The sequence below is a fragment of the Bos taurus genome, chromosome 18 (genome assembly GCF_002263795.3).
Source record: "Bos taurus isolate L1 Dominette 01449 registration number 42190680 breed Hereford chromosome 18, ARS-UCD2.0, whole genome shotgun sequence".
NCBI classification, from domain to species: Eukaryota; Metazoa; Chordata; class Mammalia; order Artiodactyla; family Bovidae; genus Bos; species Bos taurus.
Genome location: NC_037345.1, coordinates 53,353,944 through 53,366,064, shown reverse-complemented (window position 1 = coordinate 53,366,064; position 12,121 = coordinate 53,353,944). Strand labels below are relative to the sequence as shown.

General features: G+C 58.5%; 1 protein-coding gene across 2 annotated transcripts in view; it reads left to right on the top strand.

The window, feature by feature from the left end:
* Positions 1-12,121, top strand: part of SYMPK (symplekin scaffold protein) — a 33,252-nt gene that overhangs the window by 17,962 nt on the left and 3,169 nt on the right. For both annotated transcript variants that reach the window (NM_001434957.1, NM_001206913.2), the window contains 11 exon segments: positions 157-307; positions 1,239-1,474; positions 2,534-2,615; positions 2,766-2,879; positions 4,090-4,237; positions 5,300-5,460; positions 6,960-7,013; positions 7,016-7,067; positions 7,398-7,498; positions 8,113-8,203; positions 9,254-9,355. In NM_001434957.1, coding sequence (NP_001421886.1) covers positions 157-307; positions 1,239-1,474; positions 2,534-2,615; positions 2,766-2,879; positions 4,090-4,237; positions 5,300-5,460; positions 6,960-7,013; positions 7,016-7,067; positions 7,398-7,498; positions 8,113-8,203; positions 9,254-9,355 — 1,292 coding nt within the window.

Below are 12,121 nucleotides of genomic sequence, written 5' to 3'. Positions count from 1 at the left end.
TCCTCTGCCTTCTCATTGCCCTGCAGTGCCTCGGGGTCACGGGGGAGTTGGAGGGACAGTGTGGGGTTGTCTCTGTCTGTATGGCCTGGGGTGGGGCCCGGGTTCCAGAAAGGACGTTCGGAGTCACCAAGTCCCTGTCCCTACTCTCGCACATAGGCTGGCGGGTGCTGGCGGGCGCAAGAAAATCTTCCGCCTAAGTGACGTGCTGAAGCCCCTGACGGACGCGCAGGTTGAGGCCATGAAGCTGGGCGCTGTGAAGCGGATCCTGCGGGCCGAGAAGGCCGTGGCCTGCAGCGGGGCCGCCCAGGTGTGCCCCCGTCCTCCCAGCGCCTCCTCCCAGCCCCTCTCTCCAAGAGCCTGCCGCACGTCCCAGCGGAGAGACGGACCTCCGGGTTAACCCCCCTGGCTCCAGACCCCAGCACTGCCGCTCACCGGCCACTTCTCCCAGCCTCACTCTGACCTCCCATAAGGCAGATATGATAGCAGCAGCTCCTCACAGGCAACGTGGAAGAAGACGTGTGGACACGCGTGCTCTGTCCCTCAGCACGGTGGCTGCAAGGAAGAGCCGCCTGCACGTGGGCTCTCAGGATGCTTGCTCTTGCTGCGGTTCACAGCATTCTTGTTCTTTCGCCGCAGACACACTCACACACCCACACCTGCCTTAATTCTGATTCTGCTGTTTGCTGGGATTGCAGCCTCAGTCAAGTGGCTGTTTCCCCAATTTTTGAAGTTTAGTTTTAGTTAACCAAATAGTATATGAACATATGCTTTCTGTTCAAATTATTTCCAGGCCATAAAGGGACCATAAGTCTTCTTTGGCCCCTATCTGCGAGCCATCCCCCTAACAGAAGCAACCAACAAACACACTCGGGGAGTCCTTCAGGATCATTTTCTGTAAACTCAAGATAATACTCCTAAAAATTTAGATATTTATATTTTAGATGCACTTTAGATACAGTGTAGCTATTTGTAATTTTATGTATCTATGATTTAGATATTACTCCTAGAAATTCTAGCTATTACTCCTAGTTTTATTGTTATTGTTTTCTCCCTTTGCAGTTTTTTTCTTCATATAAAGGAGACCTCCTGAAAATATGGTTCTTAGGCTTTCCTTCGTCACTTAATACCGGGTCTGTGCTGGCTCCCTGAGGCTGGGCGAGAGCAGAAGCAGGACACAGTGAGGGGTGCCCAGCGTTGCCCACCCCCCACGCCGACACAGATCTTCACTCCCATTTCAGGTGCGCATAAAGATCCTGGCCAGCTTGGTGACGCAGTTCGACTCGGGCCTGAAGGCCGAGGTCCTGTCCTTCATCCTGGAGGACGTCCGGGCCCGCCTGGACCTGGCCTTCGCCTGGCTCTACCAGGAGTACAACGCCTACCTCGCAGCTGGCGTCAAGGGCGCCCTGGACAAGTATGAGGACTGCCTCATCCGCCTGCTCTCCGGCCTGCAGGAGAAGCCGGACCAGAAGGACGGGTGAGGGGGCAGCCCTGCACCCGCCGTCCTCAGGGGTCCCCTGTCCGTGTCCTGCCTTTGCTTTCTGGGCTCTGAGCAGCTCTTCTCAGCACCGAGTGGGTCCTCCACGCGCCCGCCCCGAGCCACTGCCTCTCCCCGCCCTCCCCACGCACAGAACAGGTCTCTGCAGTGTCACTTTGTCCCCGGCTCTGCTGCTTGCCCTCTGACCGAGCTGCGTCACTCACCTCTGGGCCTCCGTTTTCTCCCGTGATGTGTGATGACAGTGCCTGCTTCAGAGGCCTGTTCTGGGGGTCAGCTTCTTGCCATCCCCATCTCTTGCCTGAATTGGTTCTGTAGCTTCCTCCTTGTTCTTGACCTCTAGCGCATCCATTCTCCAGCAGCACAGGTGACATCTGATAACGTAAAGCCTCTTATTTCCCCACTAAAAACCTTCTACTGTCCTCAAGATAAAATGTGACGTCCTAAAAAAAAAAGTGACGTCCTTAATAGGCCTTGTGAGGTCTTGTATAATCTAGTGGCCACCAACCCTCTCGAGCCTCTTTTTGGCCTCTCTGCTTTTCCCTGCCCACCCCCCACCCCCTGCCCCGACTTCAGCCGTGCCAACCTTCAGTCCTGTGTTCTCACACATGCCAAGCTTGGCACTTCTCTGTTCTCTACCTGGGGTCCTCTCCACCTACTCCTTGCATGGTCAGCTCTTTCTTATCTACCAGCATTGACTAAAGCATCTCAAAGCAGCCTTTGATGGTCACCGTGTCTGAAATACAACACCCTTCCCAACTCCCCTCCATCATTCCCTCCCATTGCTGTTTTGAACAAGCTAGGAATCCCCATTGGACAAAACTGAGTTTCAGAGAGGCAGTCTCTGCCCATGTCGCCAGTCCATCCCCAGGCAGCATTTGAACCCTACTCTGTTGCTTCCAGAGCTCTGTAGCTCTGTCCGCAGGGGGTTGAGCAAGTGCTCTGTGAGGGGTCCTGCCAGCTCTGAGCTACAGTCAGCAGGAGGGGGAAGCCCAGGGGCCTCTCCTTTGCAGCTGTACCCCGTCCCCCCCACCCCGGCAGGATCTTCACCAAGGTTGTGCTGGAGGCGCCGCTGATCACCGAGAGCGCCCTGGAGGTGATCCGCAAGTATTGCGAGGACGAGGTGAGGCTGGGCGCGGCTGGGGCCATGCTCGCTGCAGCCTGGGGTGGGGTTGGGGGTTCTGTGAGGGACGTGATCTGACTGAGACAAGGGAGACACCCCAGAGACACACTGCGGTGCCCTGAGCTCTGGCTCCCTTCCTTCTTGCCACAGAGTCGCACCTACCTGGGCATGTCCACTCTCCGAGACCTGATCTTCAAGCGCCCATCCCGCCAGTTCCAGTACCTGCATGTCCTGCTAGACCTCAGCTCCCACGAGAAGGACAAGGTGACCCCTCACCACTGCTCTGTGCTGGGCTACACTCAGCCCATCCTCTGTCCCGAGTAACCAGCCCCGTCTTTTCCACATGGCCCTGAAGGTTTCTGGGCCAGCTGCCCTTCTTGTGACAACTTGGTGGTGGTGGCTTTTCCACTTTTGATGGCACGAGGCTGCTTAGAATGTACATAGACAACCCCCCACCCCCGCTCCCCCCGCCCAGGAATGGCAGTCCATTTCGCTCTTGCTCCGCCCATGTTGGTGCACCCCCTCTTAAGGCCTGGTGCTGTGCTGGGACCTGGGGGGGGCACTGACCAGGAGGGGAGCCATTGTGACCACACAGCGTGTTCAGTGCCTGGAGTAGAGTTGGGTGTGCAGCCAGGGAAGGGAAGCGGTCTAAGGAAGACTTCTGGAGGAGGAGTGGTGTGAGCCAAGACCGGCACTGAGTGGACGAGTGTGCCCTGCACAGAGGGTCAGCCTGTGATTGAGAGGCTCTCGGTCCGTCCCTGTTCCTGCCTGCCGCCAGCTCCTTCCTGACATCTCATGGCCATTCACTCAGCAAGCCTTCCCTGCTGGCTTGGCTCCGTGGTGCTGTTGGGGACAAAGCGGTGCCCAAGACCGAGCCCTGTTCACAAGGCCCCCAGCAGGGGATGTCTGAGTGAAACAGGATCTAGCCAGTGACAGGCATGCCAGCAGTGGGAACCTTTTGTGCCAAGTCTTAGAGCTGGGGAGAATGTGGTCACTTTAAAAAAAAGTGAGGGCTTCCTTGGTGGCTCAGACAGTAAAGTGTCTGCCTGCAATGAGGGAGACCTGAGTTTGATCCCTGGGTCGACAAGATCCCCTGGAGAAGGAAATGGCAACCCACTCCAGTACTCTTGCTTGGAAGATCCCATGGACAGAGGAGCCTGGTAGGCTGTAGCCCATGAGGTCGCAAAGAGTCGGACACAACTGAGCGACTTCACTTTTTCGAGCGACTAAGGAAAGCTGCTTCCAGTTGGAGTGTAGCAAGCAAGACAAGAATGAACGATAAGAGACGGGATGGGGCAGGTAGACGGTGGGGTGGTACAGGGCCTTGGGTTGGGCCAGAAGCCTCTCTCCCAAGCTGGTAACCAGCCTTGGGCACGGCAACTCAGCCCCGCCGGGCCTCTCTCAGACCTCGGCTTGTTTCACACCAATGCCGCCAAGCTCAGAGCGGCCGTCCTCCCCCGACCCCACTCCTCAGGTGCGTTCCCAGGCCTTGCTGTTCATCAAGCGCATGTACGAAAAGGAGCAGCTGCGAGAGTACGTGGAGAAGTTTGCCCTCAACTACCTGCAGCTCTTGGTCCACCCCAACCCGCCGTCGGTGCTGTTTGGAGCTGACAAGGACACAGGTTTGGCGCAGGTTCTCCAGAGGTGCAGTGAGCTGGGGGATGGCCCGCTGGGGGAGACAGCCAGACAGCAAGAGCTGGAACGCGCTCAGGTGGCGAAAGCAGGAGCCTGTGGGAACCCAGAACGGGTGCCTGGCCCAGCCTGAGGGGTCAGGGAGAGTGTCCTGAAAGAGGGCGCAGCTGGGCTGGAAGCCGAGGACCAGGAGAATGAGCCAGTGATGGGACTCCAGGAAGGGCCAGGCAGGTTCTTTGCAGACCATTCCCTTAGCAGAGCTCCGGGTCCTCCGGCATTGCAGACCGGGAGACCCAGGCCCCCAGGGAAGGGCCCATTAACCTGGAAGGTTCTGGCTGTGGCAGAAGCAAGGGGCTTCTAGGAGCACAGGAGCCCCAGTGCAGCTTGGGTGCCGGGCCAGCTTCCCAGGAGGTGTGCTGGCTCTGTGACCCTGAGGTGGTGCAGAAAGAGGAACTGGAGGGCTTCCCTAGTGGTCTAGTAGTTACGACTGCATGCTGCCAATGCAGGGATCACAGGTTCGATCCCTAGTTGGGGAACTAAGATCCTGCCACACAGTGAGGTTAAAAATAAAAAAGAGTTGGGCGCTGGGTTCCAGGCAACAGAGTAGCACGTGCACAGGCTCCAAAGTGGGGGCCCCAAGGGACCGTCAGAAGGAGGCTGTGAGCCCAGCACACACCCCCAGAGGCAGGGCAGCCCTGAACAGGAGCTGTCAGGGAGAGCAAGGCCAGGCGTCCCCTGAGGGTCCCAGATGGTGGTGAGAGCGCTGAGGAGGGGAGGGGCAGGGCCAGATGTGCTCTTGGGAAGATCCGTCTGGGTTGGTGGTCAGAGGAGACCAGATGGGAATGTAGGGCAGAGACTTCTAGAAGGGGAGCAGGTCTGGTTGCACCTCATTTCCCAAAGGACTGGCTTCCTTCCCTGGGACAGTTTGCTTCCCAGGCCCAGCTCCCAGTCCCTTCTGTGCCTACTGCCCCCAAGAAGAGCCAGGTGCTGGGCAGGGGCGAGGGGGAGTGGGGCCCATCTGATCTTCACCCCCTGCACCCCTGCCCTCTTAGAGGTGGCCGCACCCTGGACCGAGGAGACGGTGAAGCAGTGCCTGTACCTCTACCTGGCTCTCCTACCTCAGAACCACAAGCTGATCCACGAGCTGGCGGCCGTGTACACGGAGGCCATCGCTGACATCAAGAGGACAGTGCTGAGGGTCATCGAGCAGCCGGTGAGGCCCCTGGCCCGTCAGGCTCCGCCCACTGGTGGGCGGAGCCGAATACCAACTCCAGCCCCGCCCCTGCCCCCCCCCCCATGTCCTTCCCCTGCTGAGTGCTGAGGCTATGGGTCATCACCCCCCGACCCCCCACTTCCATCCACTCCTGAGAAGACAGCAGGGTAGCCCTGTAGTTAAGAGCTTCCAGTCGGACAGACCTCAGTTCACATTCCATCTCTCCCCTTCTCACTGCGTGACCTTGCACCCTTCAGTTAAAACAAGCAAATAATTCAGACCAGCAAGCTTGTTGGAGTGATTGATTCTGTGACCTCTTGCCTGTGAATACCTGTATCCCTGTTGTCATGTATGAGCCGTCCCTCCCCTGCCTTGCTGACAGGAATCTTTACTTGTCGTGGCCCGAGTCCCTCCTGCTCCTCTCTGGAGCCACAGGGTCACACACAAGAGAAGCAACGCAGTTACAGGCTGGCCTGTGAAATTCAGAATGTCTGTTCTTCCCTTCTGTCGCCAGATTTGAAACTGCTCTTCTCTATCTATGTTCCTGACATTTTTTTACTGAGAATTCCACCATAAACCAAAGGAGAAAATGGGGCAGGTTAATTCCCACATACCTGCCTCCCAGAGTCAGTGGGGTCCTTACCTGTAACGTGGGGCTAGTGATCTGGTTGTGAGGAGGAAGCAGATTCTTCTCCCCATTGTCACGGTGAGCCCAAGGGACTGTGAGCTCCTTGAGGGCAACGACTGTCAGCTCCACTTGCAGTTGGACAGAGGAAGGGACGAGCCCTTGATGCCTGGCCCTCCTCCGCTCCCTGTGTTCGGTGCCCATGGAGGGGTTAGGGGGAGGCTGCAGACGCAGCAACAGGTCGAGCCCTGATCTGAGCCAGCAGCAAAGCTGGCACCTGGGTGGTCACAGGGAGGTGGGCAGGGGTCACTTGTGCCTGCAAAAGCAAAAAAAGTCTTCACCAAGGAATTGAAGAATAGCTTGGGCATCAAAGGTCAGGTTGAGTCCCAGAGGCCAGGCCTGGCCTGCCTGGTGGGAGGGCAGCATGATAAGAGTGCAGGAAGGCGCTGCAGGAGCCTGTGTGTGTATGAGGTCGGGTAGAAGAGACCTGGACACTTCTGGCAGCCCTGCCCACCTTCCCCAGATTTCCCCCACTTCTCTGAAGCCTGACACCCATTCTTTCTCTCTCTGCTTTATTGAGATACCACTGATCACAACATTATCTTAGCTTAAGGTCTACAAGATAGTGATTTGATACATGTATATATTGTGAAATGATTATGATCATAAGTTTAATTAACATCCATTACCTCAAAGAATTATTGCTTTTCTTCTAACGATGAGAATATTTGAGATCCGCCCTCTCTTGCCAGTTCCTCCTCCAGAGTCCCAATGTCCCGCCAGCTGCCTGGTCTCTGATGCCTCCCCAGCTCTGCCCCTGGGCCCCCATCCCCTCACACCGCCCAACATCTCCTCTCTCATCTCTCGCCTGTAGATCCGGGGGATGGGCATGAACTCGCCAGAGCTGCTCCTGCTGGTGGAGAACTGTCCAAGGGGGCGGAGACACTGGTCACCCGTTGTCTGCACAGCCTCACGGACAAAGGTGCCTCCCGGGACCCCATCTTTCTTCCTTCTCCTCTCCTGTCCAGGCCCTCCCCATTTGCCTTCTCAGGACCTGGGGATCAGAGCCACTGGGTCCCTAGACGCTTGGCCCTCTTGTGAGTCTCTCCCCATCCTTGGGCCTCAATTTCTCCGTGCGCAGGGGTGCACTGCTAAAATGCATTTGAGAAACCGAGGGCCAGGGATTTCTGCTCTGAAGTGGAGCAGTCCCTCCCCGCCCCTGCCACACACCCACCACCATTCGTTTCTCCTCCTCGATGTCCACCCCACCACCCCAAGCCCCTGAGCCTCCTGCTTATTCCTCCGCCTGCAGTGCCCCCGTCCCCAGAGCTGGTGAAGCGGGTCAGGGATCTCTACCACAAGCGACTGCCAGACGTCCGCTTCCTCATCCCAGTGCTCAATGGGCTGGAGAAGGTACGGAGCTGCACGCCTGGATGCCCCCACCCACGGGGACATGCCTGGCAGGGCGGGGAGGAGGGAGGCTCCCGGGCACCCTCATCAGATGCTGTGAGCACAGTCTGGGTCTTGTCTGGGTCAGTCTCAATTTGGCAAGCCCCGCCCCTCTCTGAGCCTCAGCTTCTTCCTGTTGTGAGTGAATATCCCAGTTATCCACCACCACGCGCCCTCCTCCCCTCCCGCCCCACCCTGTACACACGATCCTCCTGAGAACAGAGTGGAGCCACAGAAGCAGGGCAGGGGACACCTCCCCTTGAGCGTGTGCTTCCCCTGCCCCGGTCTTGTTCCTCCCAGGCTATGGGACCTCGCGTGAACCTCCATCTTCTCTTGTAGGAGGAGCCATCAAGCCGGCCCAGGGGCTCACCTGGGGGTGATGAGGCTGGGGCTAGGTTAGACCAGTGAGCTGGGAAAGCTAAACCTTGAGGGACCAAAGAGAGGAGAGAGGGAAGGCACTGGGGGGCTAGGTGAGGCCAGAGCTTGCCCCTCACCGCCCCAGGGTGAGCAGTGGGCAGGCTTCTCTAGAGTGGGCAGGGGGTGCATCTGACCTGCCCTCCTCTGCCTTGCCCTTGTAGAAGGAAGTGATCCAGGCCCTGCCAAAGCTCATCAAGCTTAACCCCATCGTGGTGAAAGAGGTCTTCAATCGCCTGCTGGGCACCCAGCACGGTAGGTGATGTGCTCGCCTCCCCACCAGGGGCCAGCTCAACCCTGGCCCTCGTTTCCCTCCCCAGCAGCTCCCCCAGGAGACCCCACCTCAGGTGCAGGAAGGAGGAAGAGGTCCCAGAGGTGAGAGCTGGGGGAGGGATGCCACCACCTTTTGGTCGGGGGTGTTCATCTTGCTCTCTGAGGCTGCCATTCAGGCTTGGTGACATCTCGACATCTGTCCCAAAGCTCCTGGGCCACCCTCCCATGATACTTGGGTGATGGTTTCATCCACATTGGGGACAAAACTGTGGGACTGAGGGCTGACTCTCTATAAGCATTTTCCCTTCCAGGACCTCAAACACGGGCCCCATCCCTGCCCTACCTCAGGTCTTGCCTGAACCCCTCTGGCTGTGGGTGAGGGGCCTTTTGTTCGAGTTTGGACTCGCCCTGGTCCAAAAGCAAGAAAACTTTCAACCTAGACAGACTACCAGAGGGCATAGGGTAGATTCCTCAGCCCTCACCCCAGGGGCTGGAGCTAGGGAAGGGTGGAAGCTCTCTCTTCCACACGTGACTTGGCGACTCAAAACACGCGCGCAAGTGTCTGGGACCCTCGACACCCCACCAGAAGAGTGCCGTCTCCCCCAGCCTCGTGCCCGTGGCGTTTAGCCCGAGCGCTGTGTGCAAGTCTGTTGCCTGGCCCCCTCTTGTCCCGTCTAGCAGGCGCCCCTGCGCCTTTCTGCTGTGCTGGGGACCTGGGATGAGCTCGTCCGCTCCCTGCCCTTGTAGGTGCACAGCCTGGGCCGGGACGGGAGAGTGGTTGAGTCACAGGCGAGGTGCTGGGGGCCCAGTGCAGGCCTGAAGGCCTCTGGTTGGAATGGTCACCAGCCGCGGCCTCACTGGGGCGCCTCCTGGTGCTCTCAGTCTCTCCTCCCGCCACTCCAGCCCTCTCTACCCCTAATCCCAGATGGCGCCTTGTCTTCCTCTGCCGCTCCCCCAGTCTAGGGGGGCTTGGACCTGTCTCTCAGGCCTCCATACTGTCTCCTCCTCCTCCCCCCGTTCCCCATGCTGCAGGTGAAGGGAACTCAGCCCTGTCCCCCCTGAACCCTGGAGAGCTGCTCATCGCCTTACACAACATTGACTCGGCAAAGTGTGACATGAAGTCCATCATCAAAGGTGAGGCACACCCCCCGCCCCGCCCCGACCCCCTCTTCAGTGGCCTGGCCATTGCGGACCCGGGGAAGAACCTTGGACTGGAGTCGGCCCCCTGTGGAATCAGCCAAGTCGGAGACTGTGCCCACCGCAGCCCCGTCTCAGAGCTCCGGACGCCAGCCTCGCTCCTTTCCATCCCTCCTCCTCTCCTCCTCTCCTTCCTTCCTCCCCTGCCCCATCTAAGGAACTGATGCACCCCCTGTACACCAGCACAGAGCGTTCCTCAGGAAGGGTGGGGAGCCCTCCTCCCCAGCCCCCAGGGGCCTGAGGAGTGACCAACGGGAGAGCTGAGCCTGGAGAGTGGCCCGAGGCAGTAGGTGACAACCTGGCCGGCCCCCCACAGTGAGCAGTTCCCTAATGACAGCCTGTCTGTTCACCTAGCACTTAGTCTGGGCTGCGCTTTCCCAAGCGCCTCAGAGGCCCACCCGCCCAGCCACACCACTCTGTTCCTGGTAAGTATGCTGACTTCCGTTTTGTAGTCGGAGTGGAGGTTCCAGAGAGGTTAAGTAACTTGCTCAGGGCCACCCAGAAGCTAAGTGGTGTAGTGGACAAAACAGAATCGGAAGTTGGGAGACCCGAATCCGAAACCGGTTCTGCCTGCAGATGGCCTCCTGGGTCCCAGGGGGACGCTCCCCTCCCTCCCTCGGCGCGCCCTTCCCTCCCTCCGCTCCCCTCCCCTCCCTCCATGCTCCCCTCCACGTCCTCCATGGCTGCTGGTCCAGAAACCATGCTTTCCCACGGAGGCAGGAGCCCTTCCTGTTCCCTGCTCTTCTCAGAAGACAGCTGGCCTTGCTTCCTCCTCTCTCCTTTAAAAGCAGGGAGGGGGGTTTTCCCTCCTTGCTAGTGTCTTGTCCTGCCTGAAGTAGCTTCAGTGACATATTTCCTAGTCTTCCTCAGCAGATTCTCTCAGAAACCTTTAGGTCAAGAGAGGAGCTTCTGAAAATACTAAACATACACTACAACTGAGAGGGAACTCAGGCCTCTAGTGCACGCGGTGGAGTGTCTCAAAGCTGAGGCTCAGGAGTGGTCGTCTTACACGCCCTGGCCCCTTAGGTGACCTCTGGAAGTTATGAGCCCATTCCCAAGGACCGTACCCACACGTGACCTTGTGTACCATTTGAGGGAACTCAGATCGTGCTAGCATGGCCTGGTTCTGGAACTGTAGAGCGGCCCCTGGCTGGATCTGGTGGTTTGGGGGCAGGGGTCTGGTCAAGAAAGGAGGTCAGGCTGTAACCGTCGGGCCCCGCCCACCGCTCCAGTGATGCCCGTTCACAGACCCGGGTTTGGTCCTTGATCTCACACAAGGGAGCTGGGGCCCAGGGGGAAAGGGCTTGACCACAGGTCACCCGCGCAGCCAGCAGCCAGGCCCTGGAGATGTTGGCGACGCCCTGAGTGGTTTCTCCCTAAACCCACGCCCAAGCGGAGCCTCTGTATTGCTGCGCTCTCAGCATCCCTTCAGCCGGTCTCCCTACTGGCTGTTCATCCCAGAGCACGCTTCTCCACTCCACTCGTGCTTTTCTCCATTGCACCAGTAACCCTGCCTGCCTGTTAGCTCCAGGTCCTGTTTTGTGCCCCATTGGACTCCCCACTGTCTGTCAGTATAAGCAGTCATCACTGGCATTCACTTCCCTTAAACCACCCTCTCTGATGAGTTTTTCTATAGCCAGACCTGTCCAGTGGACTGGCCCAGTGATTAAGACTCACTACACACCTCTGCTCAGCCCTGTGCTGGGCCCTGCTGAGGACATGGCAGGGATGGGGACTGTCCTGTCCCTGCCCTCCCTGGGCTCACAGTCCATCCCTCCAGTAACAGTCCAGAGTGAGCAGGATTGGGGCAGGGGGCCCAAAGGGGCCCCCGACTCTCCCTTGGGTGGGATGTTAGGAAAGGCTTCCTGGAGGAGGGGACACCTGAGCTGAGACCGCAGGATGAACAGGGGTGAGGAAGCAGGAGAGATGATCCCTGCTAGCAAGGCCTGGTTCTGGAACTGCAGAGCAGACCCAGCTGGATCTGGTCGAGGATGGTGGTGGGGGATGGAGTCGGGCTGTAATGGTGTAGGCCCTGCCCACAGCTGGTCTCTCATAGACCCGAGTTCAAGTTCAGACTTGCTCTCTTGAGGGCCTGTGGCAGGTACAGGGTCAGGGTGAGCTTTTGAAAGACCCTCTCAGGCTGCTGTATGGAGGGTGGATTAGAGGGTGGGTGGGAGGCCCAGGAGGAGGCTGGGGTGGAGCTGAAGGAGAGGAGAGGGAAGAAGGCTGATTTTGGAGGCTTTCTGGCAGAGCAGGCAGAAGCCAACAGCTACCTAGATGGGAGGAGGAGGAACAGCCTCTGTTTCGGGCGGGTCCTCTTGCACTGTGTTCACCTTCTGCGCTCCCTGCAGCCTAGGTGCCCTCCCTACCCCGCCTCCAGCCTCCTCCCTGCCTGTCTGCCTGCAATGCCTCCAGCCTCCCTCTCTTCCTTACAGGAGCTCCCCAGCCCCCATTCTTTATAGGCATCTACCTCTGTTCTCCATTAGCCTCTCAAGGATTGGGGGGCCTCTCTTCTAGCTCAATAAAGACTTCCTGGTTGACAGACTCACCTGGCAAGTGGTGTTTGGGGCAGAAGGGGTTCAGAGGCAATTCCCGGAGTCTCCCCACTAACAGTGGATCCGAGCACCACTGATCTCACTGATTTGGAGTCCCACAGCGTGCTCCTGAGGGGCCTGTCCTTGTGGGTGCTTTTGCTGCACCAGC